The 24,505-nt window shown below is 34.1% G+C and overlaps 1 protein-coding gene and 2 long non-coding RNA genes across 3 annotated transcripts; 1 reads left to right on the plus strand and 2 right to left on the minus strand.

The window, feature by feature from the left end:
• Positions 1-2,125: 2,125 nt before the first annotated feature.
• Positions 2,126-3,308, plus strand: LOC126697668 (protein SRC2 homolog). The gene has a single exon (XM_050394748.1). The coding sequence runs from the start codon at positions 2,220-2,222 to the stop codon at positions 3,114-3,116; it is 897 nt and encodes a 298-aa protein (XP_050250705.1). The 5' UTR covers positions 2,126-2,219; the 3' UTR covers positions 3,117-3,308.
• Positions 3,309-6,201: 2,893 nt separating this feature from the next.
• On the minus strand, positions 6,202-8,147 carry LOC126697669 (uncharacterized). The gene is made up of 3 exons (XR_007646238.1): positions 7,795-8,147; positions 7,600-7,653; positions 6,202-6,405 (listed from the first exon to the last, which is right to left on the minus strand). It is a non-coding gene; the product is annotated as an uncharacterized LOC126697669 (long non-coding RNA).
• A 610-nt stretch (positions 8,148-8,757) lies between these two features.
• On the minus strand, positions 8,758-14,408 carry LOC126697670 (uncharacterized). The gene is made up of 4 exons (XR_007646239.1): positions 13,358-14,408; positions 12,926-12,992; positions 9,352-9,583; positions 8,758-9,271 (listed from the first exon to the last, which is right to left on the minus strand). It is a non-coding gene; the product is annotated as an uncharacterized LOC126697670 (long non-coding RNA).
• Between the last annotated feature and the right edge of the window lie 10,097 nt (positions 14,409-24,505).

The raw sequence follows: 24,505 nt of genomic DNA on the forward strand, positions 1-24,505 counted from the left end.
ATTCTTACTATCTTTGATTTGATTTAACAAATTTACCTCAAACTTATCCACCATTTCTTAAAAGGTATAATTTGAAATTAAAAAAAAAAAAAAAAAAAAAAGGTTTTCTATATTTCATAACAAAGAGACAAAAGAGCAAAAAATCTCTTCGAAGTATGAAATTTTATTTAAGCATTAGGAGAAATTGTTTTATAGATTAGTTAAATAGGATTTAGATAAGGTGCAATAGTTGTAGAAATATAATATAGCTATCACTTGTGTTGCTAGGAAAATTATAAAAATATCATATTGGAAGGTGATGCTCTAAATGTTATTGAGCTCTTCAATAACTTAGAATTTATCTCTCATTAGAATATCAAGTCCAAATATGATAATTATAGGGATAAGGGCTCAAAATTGTATATTGGGCTTTGGGCTTTGGCTGAAACCGTTGATTGGTCCGAGGATAAATAAATGATAGTGAGAGTGTTAAGTTCAGAGCCCCCTAAATAACACGAAAGTGAAAAAGTTGGGAAAGATGGTCGAGGAGGAATATCTCCTCGGATAAGCCAAGCACAGATCGAATGCATATCCTATCACTCAAAATGACATTTCAGGAAACTCCTTTGCTGGGGGCGTGCGTTACGAACATACTGGGAGAATGGGAGCTAGGAAATATCTAAAATAAAACTGCTGTCACCACATTAAATGCACTACAGCTAACTTTCTAGTCGCATTTATGTAGAGAAGACCCCTGAATAGTGCTGCATTGGTTATCCCAACTCATAGAGCGCAGAAAGGATGTCTAGTGAGACAAGCACTCAAGTAGTAACTTAGATGATTAACAAGTGTAGAATCAAGATCATCAGAAGAAAACTATATAATGTAAAAGACCCTCCATAAAGAAGGGATCAGAAATTTGTAAGAGGAAGCACTGTAGCAGCTTAAACTAGATCTGTAACATTTTTCAATTAATATAGACTGGAACAGACCTCCTCGGATTGGGCCGAGGACAAATTTACTTAAAGAGTTTCATTCCATCTTTGTTTGATTATCTTTTGAAATCCATCCTAACTGTTAAGTCATTCACTAGACCCTAGTTCTTCAACCTACTATCTACAAATTCATTATATTGGGCCTATTGAGCTTAAATCCAATCACACTTTGGGCCAAAGATCAAATCCAGTCCTTACAATAATATTTTGTATTTAGCTAAATCTTTTGCAAATATTTCTTTTTCTCGTTTAAATAGAGAGGACAATATCCATGCTCATCTCCTTGCACAATGAGTTGCTTTTGTTTCTTAGTCTGACTAGTTGTTTCAGTTGTGAATGTTCTAAATAGAGCTGGTTCATACGCAAAACCTTTTTGTATTTCTCCTATTTCAGGACGAGCAATAAAATATTTATGAGTAAATTGCAAATTACACCCCTAAAGTTTGGAAATGTTTGGATTTTATACTCTGAAATTTCAGAATTTGGATTTTACCTCTTGAAATTTAGGGTGTTTGAATTTTACACCCTAACATTTCAAAATTTGGATTTTACTTTCTAAAGTTTAGTAGTGCTTGAATTTTATACCCCCAAATTTTGAAACTTTAGAGTGTAAAATACAAACACCCCAAAACTTTAAGAAGTAAAATCCAAACACCCCTAAAATATAAGGGGGTAAAATCCAAATTCTGAAACATCAAGGTGTAAAATCTAAACACTTCCAAACGTTAAGAGATAAAATTCAAATTATGAAATTTCAAGATATAAAATTCAATCATCCCAAAATTTAAGGGTGTAATTTACAATTTATCCAATATTTATTTAGCCACAAAAGATACAATAGTTAGTATATTGCATGAAAGGAAAGGGGCAATTGTTTTTTTTATTTTTAAAATAGAAACAAGGGGCAATTGGTCATGCAACTGGAATTTTTATTTTTATTTTTATTTTTTGGTTGAAAAAGAATGTGTTACGCAGTGGATTTTAGACTATGGTCAAATATAAGGACTAAACACTAACTTTATTTTAGACCATGGTCAAATATAATGACACAAACTTGGGACATATTGACCGTAGGATATGCAAAGCAATGAAGGGCAAGATCGTCATATGACACAGGCAACTACTTTCCCTTTATTACTCCAGAGGACCGATAATCAGAACATTGATATCTCACCCTCTTTTTTATCTTCTTCATAAATATCCTACACCCACACGGCGCAAGATAGCCACGCTTTTTATCCCAAAATGGCTTCGTCTCGCCCATCGCCGCCAAAGCCTCTAGACCTGGAGCTCACAATCGTCTCCGCCAAGCACCTGAAGAACGTCAACTGGAAGAACGGCGATCTCAAGCCGTACGCCGTGTTCTGGATCGACCCGGACCGCCGCCTCGCCACCAAATCTGACGAGTCCGGGTCGACCCGACCCGTCTGGAACGAGCGGTTCACGCTCCCCCTCACGCTCCCGCTCCACGAGTCGTTCCTCACCCTCGAGATCTTCCACTCCAAGCCCTCCGAGACCCCCAAGCCCTTGGTCGGCACTCTCCGCATTTCGCTCGGCGAAATCGACAACAGCGACGACCCGACCCGGATCCGAACGTTCGTCCTCACACGCCCTTCGGGTCGTCCACAGGGGAAGATCCGGGTGAAGCTCTCGCTCCGCGAGCGGCCATTACCGCCTCCTCCGGATTACCATATAGTCCCTCCGCCTAGCTATTATTACCCCTGTGCCCCTCCCCAAACGCGCGAATACAGAGGATACTCTCCCCCGCCGTACACGTCATCGCTCCCAACTCAGTATCCCGACCCGTATTCAGGTTACTATTCTGGGTATTATTCCGGTGCTCCACCACCGCCTCTACCTCCCAGGCCTTTCTTTGATCGGCAAGCGAGTTATGGGCCTGGCGGGCCCAGTGGGCCATCTGCCCCAGTGGATTACTCGCCCTATGATCAAAAGCCCAAATCTTCCAAATTCGGGCTGGGGACGGGATTGGCTGTGGGCGCGGTGGCTGGAGCTCTCGGTGGGCTCGCTTTGGAAGAGGGAATGAAGTTCGAAGAGGAGAAGATCGCTGACAGGGTTGAGAATGACATGGCTGCTCGCGACGATTACAGCGATTATAGAAGTGACTATCGTGCCGATTATTGAATGACCTTAATCGGTGAGAGGCTAAAATAAGTTGAATTTCCGGTTTGTGATTTCGCGGTATATATATATGTATATATATATGTGGTGTTGAATTTGCTCTCTAGTTCAAGTACTTTTTTATTGTTGGATTGAGTATTTGAATTTTCGTCTAGTAAATAAATGATGATGGATCTTCTATATTTAATGTGGTTACCAATTTGTTAATATGCTAGATGCACTGGATTGACAAGAAGGATTAGGATTTTGTGAATGTGTTAGAATATTGTGTGTGTGAGTTAGATATATGCTAAAAAATGGGATCCAGGATCAAGTTAGCTCAGCTGATAAGTTCGAATCCCGACTAACCTAGTCATAGGTTTTAAATTCTATTATGTTTATAAAAAATTAAAAATAGAAGATATGGTTTGTTACTATGTTTGATTTTCGAACATAAAAATGACAATGAGCTCTATTGCCATCAGTTGGCTGAATGCATTACTTTTATATGAATTTGGGAAGTTGACATTGGCAGCGGGATCACTTTCATCGAACTCTTTTATAGTCTCTTAGCATGTGTTTTATTTTCCTTCAAAAAATGAGAACAGAAGTTAGCATTATTGGGTAAGTGTTTTGTCCTGGTCCTTGGGTTGATAAGGAACAAGAAGAGTGGAGAATTGTCATGGTTAAAAATATTATTGCGTTCTGGGGTCTACTACTCTGGTTCCTTTTTTTTTTTGAGTTGAAGACTGAACATGAACATGGAAGACGTATCTTCCCCAGTTTTGTGTGGGATTTAAACTTGGGTGGGTGATGACTTTGAGTTCCACTTAGGTACAATGATTGTTCAAGTAAGTAGATAATGAGTCCATGAGGAAAGGAATGACTATGTTCGTTGAGCCACCATGGTTCAATATCTATAGATGCATTAAGGCTAGGAAGCATGGACATTTCATTTGGGGTGCTGTACCTGTGTCATACCGGTGTTGTACCCACTGTGTCATGTTCTAATTTTCAAAAATTGCCTGTGTCGCTGTGTTGTATCCGTGTCCGTGCTTCCTAGCTTTAAAGCTTCTTGAAGGTTTCCTCTTTTCTGTTTTTTGTGCTTTGCTGATGGGTTTTGCACCTATATTTATTTGGTTATCTTTTTTCGTCTTCAGTAAGTTAATAGGGTGATTTTCTTTATAAAATAATAGGTTAATTAGTGCCTTTACACATGTCAGATCATGAGTCATTGAAACAATAGTATGAAAGTGACTCTATACTTGTATATTGGACTGCTAATTCATCTAAATCCTGCAATTAATAATTAGATTTAGTTTACTAGATTGTCATGTCAGGTTGGGTGGTCTATATATATGTATTGCGCATTCCACCTCCATCAAATGAGGCATCAGTAATTTACTTATCAAAAAAAAAAAAAAAATGTGGCATTGGTGATTTCTTGATCCATAGCTATACCTTCTGCAGTGCAACTTTGCGGCAGGTAGTTTGGATTTTCTGTGTTTATTGGTTTGAACTGGTGGCAGTGCTCAGGAAATAAGTGACATTTACAATTATTGTGCTACTGGGGAGAATTGACACCCAGGAACTAAAATTGCAATTGCACCTGAAATTTGTTCATGCATATGATATCCTAACTACAGTTTTGTTGTATCTTGGCCTCCTCCCCCCTTCTCTTTTCTCTCCTGTTCCTCTCTATTTTCATCCTATCTGTATTCCTGTTCTGCTGATACGCCCAAAATCTTTAATGTAGTTTAGTAATGTTGGTCTGGGCCACTGCCTAATCTGCTTAAAAGCAATACAAGATGGAAATGGAGGTAAAGGTTGGTGAACAAAAATAGAAATGGGACGTAAAGGTTGTGTAGAGTTCAAGAAAGGGTTTTGTCTACATGTATTGCTGGTTCTAGAGACTAGGTAGTGCGGGATGAAATGTATTTATCTGGCCGACTGGTATGAATAATGGAATCCTAAGGGAAAGCTTGAAATATAATGGGATTTCAAGTCAGGGCAGAAGGGGTACTGTTAGGCATGTGGATGATGAAAATTGAGCTCTAGAATTAATGGGCTGGAGTTCATTTTGATGTTGGGGGATTGGTTAAGTGGTTGCTTGTTATAGGTGGTGGCAGTATTTCTGAAATGGAAAATTTCATAGTTATCGATAACTTTGTAAAAAGGTATAAACAGATTATAATGCTCTGTTGGAGATTCATTTATTTTGTTGAAATTGAAAATCTTTTATTGAAACTACTGTAAAGGTAAAAGTTAGCTGAAATAGTACAGTAAGACTCATGAATAGTATCAAAAAGTAGGGCATATGAATAGTAGCAAAAATAAGTTGAATAATAAAATAAGCGAATCCAAATAGACCCTTAGGCCCTTAACTGTGGATGTTGAAGAAAATTGAGCTCTAGAGTTAGGGTGAGTTTGGTTTAGGGTGAGTTTGGTTCGACTTTCAAAAGTTGAACTTTTTGAAAAAGTTAAGTTTTCAAAAAGTGCATAATGAAAAAGTGTTTTTTCAAAAAGCTGAGTGTTAGGTAAAAACTGTTAAAAAGTGCTTTTTGAAAAAGTTGAGTGTTTGGCTAGCACTATAAAAGTTGCAGTTTGAGGGGTAAATTACCAAAAAGGACAATGTATATATAAGGAGTTTATTTCATACTTAAATCAACTATTTCATATACTTACTAAAAAAAAAAAAATAATAATATATATAATTGGTATTATTTTAATAATGTTTAGGTAATTTTTCTTTTTTAGTGTCATAATTATTTGTTATTACCATTATTGACTTCTTATCAATATTATTAAATCTAAATAATTTTCATCATCATGAAGCACAAAATGAAAATGTAAAAAGATAAAATATACACCAATAATCCAAGATTAAATTGTACTACATAAAAATGTAAAAAAATATGATAAAATACATACCAATAACCCAAGTTTAAATTGTACTACATAATATTAAAAAAAAAAAAAAGACAACTACTAATTATTATCCTCCCAAATGGAATTAGCAATGGAATCACGAAGAACCACCATCGCAGGGTCTGTTAAAGTTCCTGAATTTTGCTCATAACTGCTACCTGCTTCACTATAATTGGTCCTTATCATAGTTTAGACCGGTCTCATTACAAAATTTGGTCACCAAATTGACCCAACCTTTGGTACTAAAGCCAGCACCTTTTGTTCTATTCCCGGCTTGAATTTGTTCCACACAAATGTTACAAAAGGTAGTTGTCCACGTTGGATTAATATCCCAGTCTGCTCTAGCCTTTTTTACCTCAGAGTTGGAAGTAGTCTTTTTACCCATCTATAAAGTTAACCAACCATAAGAAATGCAAAAAATAGAATTCCAGCCGGGAATGCAAAAAATAGAATGCAAAAAATAGAATTATAATCATCCATGTTGCAGCTTGGACTAGCTGCCAGTGCAGTGTGCAGCCCAAGCTGCACACAGTGCAGCAGCCAGTGCAGCTTGGGCTGCTGCACTGGGCTGCACACAGGTGCAGCAGCTAGTCTAGCTGCTGCACTGTGTGCAACCCAGTGCAGCAGCCCAAGCTGCACTGGCTGCTGCACTGTGTGCAGCTTGGGCTGCACACTGCACTGGTGCAGCAGCTAGACCAGCTGCTGCACTGTGTGCGGGTCCTCTTCTTCATCATCATCCATCTATAATTACTAACAAAAAAAGGGAGTTGTCTTAAGTTACTGACTATAATTATTTCATTTTAGTTTGCAAGGTACTATGAAATAATACTAGTGCAAGGCTATAATAATGTCCAAGAGGTTAATTCTTATCATTTTATTACAATTTGTAATATTTGTCCACACCATTATAGACTTTTACTTCGTGATTACTCTGTACAACCTCCTTGGCTCCATTACCTTTCCTATACGGCCATTAATGAATACGAAATATCAAATTTAGTAAAAAACCTTACTAGTTTATGTTAAATTCAAGGACCAAAATTAGAAAGATTCCTTAAAACCAATCACAAGTTAGACCCAAAAAGGATAAAAACAAAAACTAAAATTTACATAGAACTAATTTCAGTTCATGCTAATAACAGATAAATAAAAAGATTATGCATACCAGCAACAACAACATCTCTACCATCCATTTCCAATCAACACCCCATCAGCACTTCACCATGCAGCAACCAACAAAGCCAATATTCCACAATGTCACATACACAACGAACCATATCAACCAGTATCAAAAATATTTATATTTCTTCTGAAAATTATTCTTTCCTTCTCATTCTTTATATTTCTAAAATACCCAAATCATACTAATAAAATACCCAAATCAGATATCGCATGAGACAGAGCATCCACAAAAACACAAATAAAAAATAAATAAATTACGAAGCATGTACCCATAAAGCTTTTTCAGTACCCGGCAAGAGAACAAATATATCTTTAGCAAGAACAAAGCATGCAAGATCTGAAAATTCTTTTTTTCAGCTTGGTAAAAAAAAAAAAAATTTCAGATCAATGTTGGTACCTGGTGGCTTTGGGTAGCAGATCCGTGTTGCTTGGGGTTTTTTTTATCAAAACTCTATCTGCAAAATGTATTTCTCAGATCAGATTAGACAAATAAAAAAAAAAAAAAATTACAGAGGAAGGCCCGTTGAAGAAGACGAAGAAAGAAGAAGAAGAGGAAGAAGATTTTCAACGGATGACAAAAGAAAAGAGAGACTTACGCGCGGAAAGTTGTTACTTGTAGCAGCACAAAGATGAGAGGAACGAAGGAGCTTGCGCAGAGCAGAGAGACCCAAAGTGAAATGAAGTGCCTGTGCGATCTCTGAAGACATGAGCATTTGAAGGGTAATTTCGTAATTGCCTGCTCACCCCAACGGATACCCCAAAACGCCCAAGGACTTTTGGAAAATGGACCTGATGCTTCGCATAAGGACTGATGCGCGTTCAGGGCGTTTTTTAAAACGCAACTTTTGACCCAAAGTTGCGTTTTGTAATAACCAAACGCAATTTTTGGGCCAGCGTTTTGCAAAACGCAACTTTTAAGCTCTAAAAGTTGAACCAAACGGGTACTTAGTCTTTTGTAAAAGTGCATAATGAAAAAGTGGAGTTTTGTTAAAAGTGCATAATGAAAAAGTAGAGTTTCAAAAAACTGAGTGTTTGGTAAAAACTGTTAAAAAGTGCATAATGAAAAAACTGAGTGTTTGGCTAGCACTTATAAAAGCGGTCGTTTGAGGGATAAATTACCAAAAATGACAATGTATATATAAGGGAATTTATTTCATACTTTTTTTTTTTTGTTGGATGTGAGTTTATTTCATACTTATTAAATCATCTATTTCATATACTTACTAAATAATAATAATAATAATAATAATAATAATATATTATTATTGGTATTATTTTAATAATGTTTGGGCAATTTTTCCTTTTTAGTGTCATAATTATTTGTTATTACTAATAATGACTTCTTATTAATATTAATTAAATCTAAATAATTTTCATCATCATGAAGCACAAAATAAAAATGTAAAAAGATGATAAAATATACACCAATAATCTAAGTTTAAATTGTACTACATAAAAATGTAAAAACATATAAAATACATATCAATAACCTAAGTTTAAATTGTACAACACAAAAATGTAAAAAAGATGATAAAATACATACCAATAACCCAAGTTTAAATTGTACTATATGATATTATAAAAAAAAAAAAAAAAAAAAGACAACTACTAATTATTATCCCTCCAAATGAAATTAGCAATGGAATCACGAAGAACCACCATCGCAGGGTCTGTTAAAGATCCTGAGTTCTGCTCATAACTATTATCTGCTTCACTATTATGTTCTCTTCTAGAAATTGAATCTCGATTGGCGTTTATGAAGCCCCTATCATCCCTATCATTTAGTCTAACAAAATTATGAAGAGCCATAGTAGCAGATACAATAAGTATTTGGATATGGAATAGAAAAGATGGCATGTTTCTGATAATTTTACATTTATTCTTCCACACACCAAAAGTGCGCTCAATCGTACATCGAAGAGATGAGTGAGCATGATTAAATTTTTCATGTCTAGTTCTAGGGCTTTCACCTCTCCTTCGAAAGTCTTGAAGATGGTATGATATCCCCTTGTATGGTGCCAAATAGCCTTTCATCATTGGGTATCCAGAATCAACTACATAATATTTCCCTAGAAAAAAAAATTTAATTGGATTAACACACTCATACAATATGTCATTATAATGAACAATTGATTAACCAATTACAAACCTGGTGGTGGGTGCGGAAAGTTGTTACTCTGTTTACGAATAGTATCAAGAAAAATGTGAGTGTCGTGTGCTGCATCTTCCCATTCAGGCAAAACAAATATGAATAACATATCAAAGTCACATGCAGTCATCACATTTTGGGTTGGATATCCCTTTCTTCCAAAGTATGGAATGGACTTCTCAGTAGGTACAACTGCTGTCACATGTGTGCCATCAATTGCACTGATGCAATCCTAATAAAAATATTAATAGTTTTCAGTTCCACATGCATTGTATTATCTTATAGACAATAACACTTATTCAAATATACAATAGTACACATACTTTGAAATGTGGCCAATAAATTGGATGGTCTTGTATTTTGGTTGGAACTTCACTAAAAGTTGGATCCGAAGGTTTTACATATGTAGCTGCAAAGCGAGCACCAACAGAGTGATCATCTTCTCAAAATGTCTACTTATGGTTTCACCCGAATGCTGAAATATTTCTTGAACCATTCGGTTACATGTTCCATGACCAAGTATCAGTAAATAGATTGTCATTGACTCTTCTAACCTTATATTCCTTGAATGTTGAAGTCCAAAGTCACGTTGTAAAACTTGACAAAAATTAAGAAACACCTCATTTTTCATTCTAAACATGTTGTAACACAATTTCTCATTACCTTCCATACAACGTCTCACCCAAGCCCACCCTGTTTGTTCAAAATTATAACAAGGAGTCTTATTAATGTACTTATTGAAATATGTCACAATTGCTACACAGGTAACTGCCACAAGCTAGTAAAACTCCTCATCAGAATCATCGTTACTATCATCATCATCAGAATCACTGTCACTACTCTCACCATCATCATCATCATCATCATTGTTATCACCATCATTATTATTGTCAGCATTATTATAATCATCACCATCATGATAATCACAGTAATTTCTGTAATCCTCATCCATTAATAGTTCCATAAAATTGTCATTCTCATGAGTACCATTATAATCATCCATATTGGTTTAGGCTACACAACAAAGTAACAAATAATCAACCATTGCTAATACTTAATATAAATCAACATAATAATCAACAAAGTAACAAAAGGTGTAACAGTTGACTAGAAACACGTTGCATACCAACACAATTCAGAACATCAAGTACATAACACTGTAACAGTTGCTTCAAATGTGTTTACATTACATATATATTAGTCCAAAGCTAATACTAAATATTACATAACTTAGTTTAAAGTTAATACAACATAACTAATACAACATAAAGCTAATATTAGTCGTAAGCTAATACAACATAGAGTTAATATTAGTCCTAAGCTAATACAGAGTACCACATAAGGTTGGTCACTTCTTTTGGTTCTAACAAATCATTCCTTGTAGCCACTCCAGCTGTGACTCTAGCTCCTTGAAAGTTAGGAACATCTCCCTACATGACCTTTTTAGTAAGATAAAGGAAGCTTGAACCACGAACTTACTATCCACTCTAGGAAGTGCTCTCACAATCGTCATGACATTATCAATTGAACTTGGTGACTCTCGAGAAGTACCTTCAGACTTATTCTGACATACAGTTATTAATTGACTAATACGATTGTCCAACATTGCAGCTTCTCCTATCTTCTTCTTTTTCTTCTGTGAGGGTATCGATTCACTAGTTCGCTTTTGTCCTGAACTACGTAATTGACTAGTATGTCTTTGCTGCAAACTATCAATGTCTAAACTCATGTCACATTGATCATCCTTAAATTCGGAGCTACCATTTGAATCACCAGCACCTTCTTGTGGCATTGTTGGAGGGAGTGTATTTGAAGAAGGGGTCCATGTAGCTACTCCAGTTGCTGCAACATTCCTAAACATTATATCAAGTTGTTCTAGATTCTGTAGACCTTTCTCTCGAAATTTTTTAGCTTTGGGTAATTCCTACAAACTGTAATTGTAATTTCACTCATATAATAATAATATAAAAAAACTATCTCCAACTAACTACATATTAATAAAATACTCAACTCACCTTCAACTTCCGGATCCACCAATCATCAGTAGCACGAATCGTTCCCTTCACTGCATCCTAACCTAAATGTGTGTCAAGATTCCTCAATTGTTCCCACACTCTCCAATCACCTTTTAATACATCCCAGCTACTTTTTAATTAGTCTCTATCATAGTTTTGACCGGTCTCATCACAAAATTTAGTCACTAGATTGGTCCAACCTTCGGTACTAAAGGCAGCACCTCTATTTCTATTCCCGAGTTGAATCTGTTCCATACAAAGGTTACAAAAAGTAGTTGTCCAGCTTGGATTATTATCCCATAATGCTCTAGCCTTTTTTGCCTCGGGGTTGGAAGTTGTGTTTTTACCCATCTATAAAGTTAACCAGTGAAGTTGAAGCATATTAGCAAAGCCATAAAAACAAGCCAATGAGTAGTTACAATAGAAAAAGGCTTTTCAGAAATAACTGAACATTCCCGGAAATAATAACAAAATCTAAACAAAAATAAGTAGACGGTACTCAATAATTTCCCCAAATCTCTCAATACACATTGTCATCCACAGGCAAAAACAACTAAACAATCCTCCTGCCTATATACAGTACAAAAACACTACAATACTATTAATATTTGAAACCTCCACCTTCTCTCTAGTCCCTACTGATGTTATAATTTGATTAACTAGTAGTGCAGAAACTAACATTAACTCTGACTTAACAATCATTTTCTTTCCATTTTTTCAGCAATCAGACAGATGCCAAAAAATAAACCAAACAAAATGAGACTCGAAACAAAGCAAATATTGAACAAAATCAAGCAAACAAAAAAACTAATCATTATTAAACTTTGTCTCTACAATCCTAACCAATCACAGCCACTGTTTGGTTGCTGAGAAACACTAGAACAGGGCCAAGGACACATTTTCTTAGCAAAAGGCAAAGCTAAGCCTAGCATTCTCTGCTCAAAGCTGTAAATTTGCTTATAAGAAATGCACACTGAGAAATGTAATTTAACGCTTCGAACCATCAACTGTCAAATGTAATTTAGCTAACTTCACCCATTCATATTGAGAAATTTCTTAAACCCAAGGAGGGAAACAATCACAACCTTAGTTTTTTACATCAAAAGTATCTAGTTTCCTAAACAGATAGGCTTATACATAAATTATACTATAATAGCTAAGATAATTTTCACAATGATGATGGAAAAACTGAAGCTTTCAACGATAATTTTCTCCTCTGATTTTCAGACCCCAAACCCAAACTTTTTTCTTTTTTCTATTAGAATTATGAGCTACAAGTCTACAAACCATTCATAGCAAGATTCAAACCACTGTAAATTCCAATCAACAAAAACAAATAACTAAACAAGTAAAGAAACAATATCCATTAATCTATTTCTGGGTTGCCGAGAAAACAAATCAAACACTCGGTAAAAAAAGCATGTACCCACAAATGTTTTCAGTACCCGGCAAGAGAACAAAGAGATCATTAGCAAGAACAAAGCATGCAAGATCTGAAATTTTTTTCCCCACACTCGGTAAAAAAAAAAAAAAAAAAAAATTCAAATCAGTGTTGGTACCTGGTGGTTTTTGGGAGCAGATTAGTGTTGCTTGGTGTTTTGTTGATCAAATCTCTACCTTCAATAACTGAGAAATCAAAACCCAGATCCATGAGAAATCAACCAAAGAACAGAGAAATCAAAACCAACCCAGACCCATGAGAATCAACCAAAGAACAGAGAAATCAAAACAACCCATACCCATGAGAAATCAACCCAAAGAACACACAGAAAAATTATTACCCAAAACACAAACCACAATCCAAAACTATAGAAATCAAATAGCACAAATAAGTCCACAAACCCAAGATTTATGAGACCAAAAGAGATAGAACACTAAAAACAAAAATAGCGATACCCAAACCCACGACCAAACAATCATAAACACGCAGAAAGACAGAGAGAAAGAAAGAAGAAGAGGAAGACGAAGAAAGACAGAGCAGAGAGACTTACGGAGAGGGCAGAGCAGAGAGAAGAGATGGGAGGTGTGAGAGGAGCTTCGTGAAAAGGGCAGAGAGATGAGATGAGGGGCGTGAGGCTTCAGGCGTTGAGAGAACTGATGAATTTTATGGGTATTTTCGTAATTCCATCATCAGCCAATGGTAACAGATCAAACGCGCAGTGCGCGTTTTGATTTATGGACCTCCTGAGGTTCATAAATTTTGCGCGTTTATACCTCGTTTTTGGCCTATGCCCAAAACGCAACTTTTATCAAAAAGTTGCATTTTGGGCTGAGCCAAACGCAATTTTCCTCCAGCTTTTTGTAATATGGGCTTTTTGAGCTCCTAAAAGTGCAAACAAACACACACTTAGTGTGCATTTGTTTGCACTTTTAGGAGCTGAAAACGTGCATATTAGAAAAAGCTGTAGAAAAATTGCGTTTGGCTCAGCCCAAAATGCAACTTTTTGATAAAAGCTGCGTTTTGGACTCAGGCAAAAATAGCGTCCAAAACGCGCAAAATTTATGGACCTCCTGAGGTCCATAAATCAAAACGTGAATGAGGCGTTTTGATATATCCGTTGGGCTCACAGGAAATTACCAAATTACCCTCTATTAAACAACAAATCTAAAATCAAAACAACAACAACAGCAGATCAAGAACAGAAAAAAAAAAAATTAGAACAACAACTCTTTCGGATCAACAGCAGATCAACAACAACAACAAGAAAATTAGAACAACAGCAGATCAAGACCCTCTGGCGAATCAAGAAGACTGACGAAAAAAAGGGGGGGGGGGGAGATTTACTGACCATCCAATCTTCCCGATCATCCAAGAACAAGAAAAAAAAATAGAAAAAGAAGAAGGATGAGTTCTGGAGTTGGTTCTGATCATCCAATCTTCTCGATCCAAGCATTTAAGGTTACGTTCTGGAGTTGGATGAGTTGGGTGAGTTTGGTTCAGCTCACTGTGGAACGAACAAAGGAAAAAAAAATTATGGAAAGAAAAGGACTGAGGAAAAAAAATTCCTTCGTTCGTTTTGAAGTGTTAAAAGGAAAAAAAAAAAAAAAAGAAGAAGAAGGAGAGCTATCTGTGGAATGTTCTGGACTGAAGTGCTAAGAGGAAAAAAAAGAAAAGAAGAAGGAGAGCTGTGGAATGTTCTGGATTGAAGTGCTGGTATGGTAGGGAATAAAAGAGGAAAGAAGGAAAAAAGAAAAGAAAAGAGTGTGGGTACGTGTGTGGAGGAGAAAAAAAGAGGGAAAAAAAGAAAAAGAAAAAAAAAGGAAGGAGAGCCCACGTGTGTGGAGAGAAAAAAAGAGAGAAAATAAAAAGAAATTATATCACAATATTTTCATAATATTTTCACAATAAATCTTAAGGTAGGTTATTATTAGCTAATATTGGTGAGAAAAAAATAATTTTTTTAGAAAGAGAAAAAAATAATTTTAATAGTATGTTAAAATTAAAATTAGTATAAATTTTTATTACAATATTTTCACAATATTTTCATAATAAATCTTAAGTGGTAGGTTATTATTAGCTAATATTGGTGAGAAAAAAATAATTTTTTTAGAAAGAGAAAAATTGATTTAAGTATGATGAAGTAATTGATTTAAGTATGAAACAAACTCACATAAAAAAAAAAGTATGAAATAAATTCCCTTATATATACATTGTCATTTTTGGTAATTTATCCCTCAAACTGCCACTTTTATAAGTGCTAGCCAAATACTCAGTTTTTTCATTATGCATTCTTTAACAGTTTTTACCAAACACTCAGCTTTTTGAAACTCCACTTTTTCATTATGCACTTTTAACAAAACTCTACTTTTTCATTATGTACTTTTACAAAAAGCTGAACCAAACTCACCTTTAATGGGCTGGTTTAGTTTTTGATGTTGGTGGTGGATTAGGTGTGTGAATCGGAAAATTTCTTAGCTATCAACAACTTTATAAAAAAAGTTTAAAAGGATTATACTGCTCTGTAATTTAATTATTATGGATGTGAGGGCATGGGCTTCTGAAAGCTGGCGATGACAACTGAGCTATTCATAATTGAGTTGATTCAGCCCAAGGTCAGATCACACTCTACAGACAATTATTTGGATTGGTTTTTGGCTGAGAGTTGATAAAAGTACTTGCAATTGTACCTTAAAAAAACAGGGGGAGGCTTTAAAAAAGCTTAAACACAAGCAAGTTAATGGAAAAAAAAGCTAATCCAAAGAGTTGCAAATTTGACTCATGATTCCTATGGCTAGCTCTATCATAAGCCTAGTTCCACATGCTGTTTGATCTTCATTTTAGTTTTGAGGTATAATTAGCATATAAAGTTGTAGATTTGGCCATTGTTTGACCTAAATTCCCTCTGCCAATGGTACTGATTGTTGTAAACACTACCGGCTTGTTTAAATGGAGGGAACCTTTCTGAATATTTTTAATGGAGAGGGGTTTGGAGGGGGTATCTTATCCCTCCAATTCCAAATCTCTCTTTTTAAGTTATTTGAAATTGTAAGTAATTTGGTGGGGAGGGTTCCACATATATTATAACATTGCATATTATCAAATTTGTGCTTATGATATCAATTTAAAAAAAAAAAAATTTGCATAATTTTTTTTCCTTTAAAATTTGCAAATAAATGTTATAATTGTCGATTTATAGGATTCCTCCCCTCCTACTAATGGAAATAGAGGGCAATGTCAATATGAAAATGAAAAAAAATAATTTTGAAACTTATAGGATTAAAAATAACCCTAAACTTGAAGGGTCTAAATGTACTTTAGTGTAAACTTTGTACAAGTTTGGTTGGGCTGGGCTGCACCGTGCCTAGCTTAGTCCAGTTAGATCCTTAAAAACCTATTCCCAATATATGCACTACAGTCTACACTAATGTATTTTTTTATTTATTTTATGGGAGTCAACAATCTTGTATTGATAGTGCATATATATAATCGATCTTTGAGCTCAGCCCATCAGCGTAGCACTTCTTTGGGCTTGTGTGCTGCAGGTGGATTCCTCCATTCCATGGATAAATGATGCCATGCGACTGTCCATAAACTTTAGGCATTTTCTGAAATATTAATAGCACATGGATATTTTTGTAAATATATAAGAGGCGAGGTAGCCTAAATTTGTACCCTGTCCTGGGGTGTGGGGAAAAATTCTTGCCCCACCACCTCTAAGGAGTGAAGAAAAATTGTTATCATTGCCTTAAAGGCTCAAATTGAACTAAAATGAAATTGTTACAATTTTGTTCAAATTAACATATTTTAGATTTTGTGGACAAATTTTTTATTACAAATTTGTATTTATTTGTTTTGTTGAATAACTTTCCATCACAACTTCATCTCTTGTAGTTTGCTCCTATCATAATTTTTTTTTTGAGAAGTGGTCCTATCATAAGTTAGTCCCACAAAAGTTTTTATTTTTATTTTAAATTTAGGGAACCCCACAAAAGTTTTCAATTGTTATATTTTGACACGTTACAATGACTTAACATAAAATTGTTTTGGGGCATTTGGAATTTCTCAAGAGTAGTTGGGGTATTAGGCTTGAGAATGGCACGGGCTTGATATGGTCAAAAAGAAAATAATAAAAAATCTAAAACACTAACTGTAGGGGCACAATTTTAATGGCCCAATTCTTGTTGGTCAAGTCTTGGTCCAAAAAGTCTCACACAATGAATTTTTGTAGAGTATGGACTAAAGAACTTGGTTTCAGTTAGTTTAAACGGTTTGTTGCATGGGTTAAGGAAATACAGAAAGAAAAACGAAAAAGATGGACGTGAAGAAAGATACTTCTTAAGTGATCAGGCTCGAAACTTCATTCATAGGCATATACAGTAAAATTTCTCTTCTGTGTTCCTCCTTTCCATTTTCTTCCGTCCCCTTCTCTTGGGGGACTTTTACATATTATATAGGCCCTCTCCTATCATCTGGGTTTTACACTTGTTGATCATCCAAACCCCTACTTGAGCACCTGTCCCATCAGACACCCTTATCAGTTCTTTGTGAGTTGCAGTGGCCAAGATAGCACTGTTCAGAGGTCTTCTCTTCATTAATGCGGCCAGGAGAGTAGTTGTGGTGCATTTAATGTGGTGGTGACAGCCTTTGCTGAGATATTTTGGATTTCCTTTATTTTTACGTATTTGGAGGGTGGACTATAGTAGCTGGGATGCACCTTTGATCCGGATTTTGCAATGTCCGAGGAGGAATTACTCCTCAGACATGTTCTCTTTGCCCCAGTGGGCCTAAATAAAGATTCTGGGCCACGATGTCTCCTCGGACTGGTCCTCGAACGGGCCCAGGGCCCAGCCAACCTATTATTCTGGACCGGTCCCCACACTAACTTTATGTAAAGCATGTTTATATATAGATGTGTGTGTGGTTTACATCTATGAATACGTGTATGTGATTCTATTGGCCTAAATAACATAATAATAATAATAATCTTGTCATGAATAAGATGTGATTCTAAAGAGCATGAACCACACCTTAGAAGTAACAAATCTAGCAATATACAGTCAAATATAATTTTTTAATCTCTTTTCTACATTCAGATTTGACTCCACTGATATATTCCTAAAAAAAAAAAAAAAAACCCACCAATATATATATATATATATATAAAATTAATTTCAAAGTTGTGAAGAGTATCAAATTGTTACTAATAGAACTCACTGTTGGACTAAATAAACTCAACATTAAAAAATTTCCGATTAAATACGTTTGTCCTCTTTAGAATCCAAGACAAAAGCTAATTATAATATATCTTATCTGAATTCTTTTATATTTGACTTTTTATATTTAACATTTTTTTTTGAGAATCTAATTATATGATCTTTTACAAAACTTTTTATTGCATCAAACGGATTAACAAACCATATCACATATGACTATATATAGGTTTAGGTATGACATTTAATTAACTAAAGAATTAAAATATTTAAACGAGAAAGAGATAAAAAGTAATTCTTTTGGAAAAAAGTTCGGCTTAAGATCGGTAAGAAATTAATTTTTTTTTTTATCTTATTATGTGACCATTGAAAAGACCATTTACTTGTGGTTTTAGTCACATTAAAATTTTAATGACTTATGTGACTTGGTTAGAGCTTCTTGTTCATATATATTAACTAATGAGTTTGAATATATTTTGTTTTGATTTTTCCTAGTATTTGATTGACTAAGACACACATGCATGAATATTGAGAGTCGAAATTTTGCAGTTTAAAAACTTGTTGCTTTGTCAAAAGTCATAAACCTTTGTGTAATCATTCATATTTAATGTTCAGTGTATTCACTTTAAAAAATACCTAGATTCTAAACACGTTTAGAGCGTTTGACTCCAACTACCAATAATTGGAAAAGAAACTTCATATTAAAATCGCCTAAACAATCTTCCTATTTGTCCATTTACTTTTCCTTCCGTCATTATTCATCTTAGTCTAACATCTATCCAACAAATTAAAGTTTAATGCTATAATAAATATTAATTAAGTGGGTTTCGTGGGTACTCCCTCAATCTCCACGACTACATGAAAAGACATTAAAAAAAGTATTCAAGACCTTCTCTGGCAAACAGTGACGACTCCAGGAATTAGGGTGTTCCTACGTGGGCTTGCCCTGTTACAATTTTTTTGTTCAAATTCTTTGTTACAATTTTTTCTTTTCTAGATTTTAGTTCAATTTTTTTTTTTTTTTTTTTTAGCTTTTTCTTTTTTGCTTGAAAGTAATGTTTTGAATACCGTTTTGGACCCTGTTTCGATTTGTTTTGTGGAATGGAATATTTTGGTACCGATCTATTTTGACATACCGTTTCAAAGTGTTTCGGGGATTCTAAAAAAAATTAAAAATAATATATATTTATATTTTCTTATACAACATAAAATTATTGATCCAAATAAGTAAACCTCAAATAAAACAAATCATTTAGTTTTTCTTTTTTGACACTCAAATCATTTAGTTATTACATAACAATTACTATTTTAGAATATTAAAACATAAATATGTAATTAAATAATGAAAAACAACAACTAAAAATAGTACAATAAAAGTGTATATATGTATATCAAGTATCAACCCATTGCAAAACTGCTTAACATTGTTTTATTTTATTTTTTATTTTATTTTTGTCTTTTATAATGTGTATTCACTTACTTTTAAGGGACCACAGACCACTACCCCAATTCAATGCCACGGCCTCATCCACCCCCACACTAAGAGAAAAGAGCCGATTAGCAATTTCAACAAAATTACATATTTTTATATTTACATACACTTACACAAACAATAAAAAGCTAATCAATTTATATTGTCAAAAGAAGACAAACAGTGAAAAGCTAAGAAATTTATATTGTCAAAAAAAGACAAAAGCAGAAAAGCTAAGCAATTTATATAATTATATTGTCAAAAGATAAGTCTAAACACACAAGTCAGACACTCAGACTATGAGAATCGAGTATGAGAGAGAGAGAGAGAGAGAGAGAGAAGAGATGAGATAGGGAAAACCGGAAAAGGAAAGAGAACTGAAATACCGTCGCCGATCTCGCTTTTGTCGTCGCCGATCTCCGTGTAATGGTCAATCTAACGGTCCAAAACCGTCAGGCTAAGGTGTCCGTGGTGCCCTCCGCCGCCGCGCTAGTCATCAAGGCGCTGAAGGAGTCGGAGCATGACCGGAAGAAGACGAAGAACATCAAGCACAATAGTAACATCTCGCTCGACGATGTCATCGAGATTGCTAAGGTGATGAAGCCTAGGCCTATGTGAAGGATTTTTTTTTTTTTTTTGATAAGTATGGCGAAGGATCTTAGTGGGACTGTGAAGGAGATTCTGGGAGCTTAGGGTTTGCTACTGTTGGGCTTTGCTGTGAGCTTGATGTTGGTTGGGCTTGCCGTCCATTTTTTTTTTTTTTAGAATCCGTGGGCTTGTTGTTTGCTCTGTTACAATTTTTTTTTTCCTTGAAAGTAGAACAAATATATATATATTTTTTTTTAATTGGAGAGTGTTCCTAATTTTTATTGAGGTGTTCTTAATTTTTTTTTAAGGATAAACAAATAAAAATAATAATTATTTTATATATATATATATATATATATATATATATTTTTTTTTTTTCAGGTCAGGGTGTTCCCACCCTGACCATAAGGTGGCGTTGCCACTGCTTGCAAACCCTAAATTTTATATATTTGCATCATTATGGCAATAATTTACCATTTGCAAAGATAACTTAGGCACCACATGCCCTGTGCCACAAATTTGAAACTGAAAGTTTCTTGTGAAATGTATATGGATCTAATGTGGGCAATCAATTCGTAATAATAGCCAAATCCACACTTGCATAGCTCAATTATATTTTATATATTCTTTTTCTTGGCATGTTGAACCAATAAGGTCAAATAACAAAGCTCATCATTACAAAGATAATTTAACAAATATCTACATGGCTCTACCACTAGCATGTGGAATGGTCACAATTGGCCCACATGTTTCCATGGAAAAACATGAAGGTTTTGGACTGTGGGTACCCTTAAAATTGCATTTGCAACTTTGAAATGAGAGGAGCACTGTTTATTAGAGTTATTTTCTAGGAAGCACGGATATGGATATAGCTGTAAATAAAGATATGGGTACAACACGGTAACACGAGTAATTTTTAAATAATTATAACATAAAACGGTCAATATGACATTGGTATAATACGAGTATAACATGGATACGACATAGATCTGATATGTATCGTAAATGAAGTGTCAATACTTCTTAGGTTATCTTACCAATTTGTATATGATCAAAATCTGTCTTTAATTTTTATGTTTGTGCTCCACAACCTGCGCGCACACACACATATATTTGTTTGTTTTCATTATTTCTCTCCAAATACACCAAATACATGTTTGTTGTGGAGGCAGAAATAATGGCGTCCAATGTATTCTTCTCCAAAATAAGGGGGACATTGTTTTTGTTCTGAAAAGAGACTCCATCATGGGTTGCAAGATTCATCCACCAGACCACGATGATCTCTCATGGGACCCATCTCCTCTCCAGGTGGGCTACGTCAGATGTGTGACAATTCACAATTAATATATAAAAATTAAGCTCGACAAAATCCAAATTTGTAATGTATTATTTCGAAATAAAGTAGTCTTATCCTCTAGAGTAGGATTAGGAAACTTTCTAGCCTCTTTCAATGAATATACGTAAGGTAAGTTCATCAGTTCTGTCGGGTTATTGACTAAATTGTTAATATATAGTCCAGAGATGATCTGAGACACCAATACATGCACTATATATGGCTAAAAACCAAAAAGTGAACACTGTTAGATTTAGACAAATATAAATTGTTTAATAAATGTTGAAATTTTCCTTTTCTCTTCTTTCTTTTCCATCCAAATGTAATGTTAGATACATTCATCTCTTAAGTTAATAAATGCCACATTTTAAATACTTTTTAACTCTTTAAGGGTGAGGAGAAAATGATTGTTTGATGGGATGTATGAGGAGTATGAACTATAGCATTGATTATGCCAAGATCTTGTGGTGTTGGATCGAACAAAATCAACGATCTTATAATTATTGAAGTATTTCTTGTATTCAAATACATTTAATTGCGTCAGGTTTATTTATTAGAATTTTCCAAATATGTAATTTATAAGTAATATAGAAATATATATGCTGATAATTCATGTAACTTTTGTTGTAGTTGTTATGGTAAAATTATAAATGTAACCCTAGTTTTGGGTAACTCATGTAAATTTGTGCGCATTTAATTTGTGTATGCGCGTTGAATTTTATTTTTTATTCTTTCTTTTCTATTGTTTGCATCCCATAGAACTGTGTTATTATCATAGCTAATTTGAAGCTGCATTAGGTGAAACGTATAGTAGGATTCTCTATGTATATATAGAACCTCCTAATAATTTGAGCAACAGATCGAAAGTCTTTGTTTTTTTTACCTAGATATTTTTAAGGAAAATCTACATACAGGAGAAAATAAATGATTACTTCAATTCTTTTTACCTAGATATTTTTAAGGAAAATCTACATACAGGAGAAAGGGAATGATTACTTAAATTCCTAGGCTGCAACAGGGCTCAACACACATATATTTGAACGACACAATAATCTGTCATTATGTTACACACTGTATTAATTTCGATTGATCAATGACAAACTTAGCCGCCGATAGGACTTGAATTTGATAGTTAGGGAATTAATTTCGATTGATCAATGACAAACTTAGCCGCCGATAGGACTTGAATTTGAATTGATAGTTAGGGAATATGGGTCGGAGTTGAAACTTGAAAGCCAGCAATGTCCCTGTGATAAGACAAACTTACTGATCTTCTCCCCCGGCACTATATAACATATCAAATATAATTTTGTTTGTTGGTACGTACCACTTTCAAAACAATATATATTTCTCTACCACCAAATGATGACTATGGTGCTCTTATTCGATGTTTTGTCAGTGTTTTCAACTTTTCTTGGTGGATGTTCTAGTGATAGTGGGGCTTGAGGTGCATTGGCGTGCAAAAATAAAAAGTTCACCGATAGAGAGCACATATAATGGGAGTGGGGAATGCATGGTTCTTATTATGTTCTTTCGTGTAATCCATTCTCTCCCACCAATAAATAATGTTACGTATGTTGAAATTTTTTTATGTTCTTTAAAGTACTTTACCAGTGTTCTATAGTGTTTTTCCTATATGATTCCATTTCAAGAATAATAGCTTTATAAAGCTTTGTTCCAGTACTACTTTATATGACAGTGAACTAAAAATTTGTTTAGATTTAAGAGAAGCTTTTATGATCATTGTTTATAGGTAAAAACTAGGTACACTACTAGTATTCCTTAATTTGAAGAAGCTTATCATAGTTCTCCAAGTATGAATTTTATGCATTTTTATTTGCTTTTCATTAGTTGGACCAGATTGTTCTTGAGTTTCCCAACAGCCCTGCACTACCACAGCTCGCATAATTAACCATTATTACTATTACTGTATTATTTTTGTTGCTGTGGTTAACTTTATTTGTTTTGCGTTTATAAATTAAGCACAAACATCACCATCAGGCGGTGCCAAGAGCCCTTCCCTTTGATGCTTTTTATGTTCTTCTAGTGTTTTAGAAAACAAGAAAACACAAGAATATTATCTATATAGATATATTTATATTATTATTCGTTGAGATATACAAATGGTATGCGTCTCTTTAAATAGAAAACAAAGATAAAATCCCAATTTTTTTAATAAAAAAATTATAATTAATATGTAAGTTTTTTATTTTGTTTTGATGAAAGGTTAGAAAATCGATATGTATGTTAGAAATTTAGAATTTTAATTTAGGGGTTTGGGAAAAAAAAAGTTATATATTAAAATTTTCACTACATAAAATTTCAATACAAGATAAAATAATAATTAAAAAAATTATTTATTACATATTTAATGTCACGATAATTTATAATTTTTTGAACAAAGTTTTTAATAGTACTAATATTTTTCAAATAAAAATAGACGGCCTCATAAAAAAGAGCTTGTGGGTAGGGGGCAACCCTAGGTCCGCAAGAATCAAAACCAAAACTATACTTTATTACAAATGTGCCCCAACCCAACTTGTAATATATATATATATATATATATATATATATATATATATATATTATATATTTGGGTGAGTTTTCTGTATGCACTTCTGTTGATATTACAAATTAAGATACTCATCCCTTTTATATATATATATATATATATATATATATAAAAGAGAACTGTTTTATAGTAAAAGTGCACATTTTTAATCAAAGAGAAACAGAAAAGAACATTATATAGGGTTCGTTTGGATACAATTTATTTTCGCTGAAACTGGAAACTGAAAACACTGTAGCAAAATAATTTTTAAATGTGTGAATAGTGCTGTGGGATCAATTTTTAATATTTTTTCTGAATAAAGTTGCTGTGGGTCTCATGAACAATGCGTGAACAGTGCTACTACAGTGTGTGAACAGTGTTGCTATAGTGATAATTGTCTCCTTGAAATGCGTGAAAAGGAAGAAAAAAAAAAGAAAAAAAAAAGAAAACGCTGAAATCTGAAACGCAGACGCCTGCAACGTGAATCCAAACACATACATAGTTACATTTCAAAAGTGAAAGAAATAATGATAATAGAACTTCAA

Source organism: Quercus robur, chromosome 8 (genome assembly GCF_932294415.1).
Source record: "Quercus robur chromosome 8, dhQueRobu3.1, whole genome shotgun sequence".
In the NCBI taxonomy this organism is placed as follows: Eukaryota; Viridiplantae; Streptophyta; class Magnoliopsida; order Fagales; family Fagaceae; genus Quercus; species Quercus robur.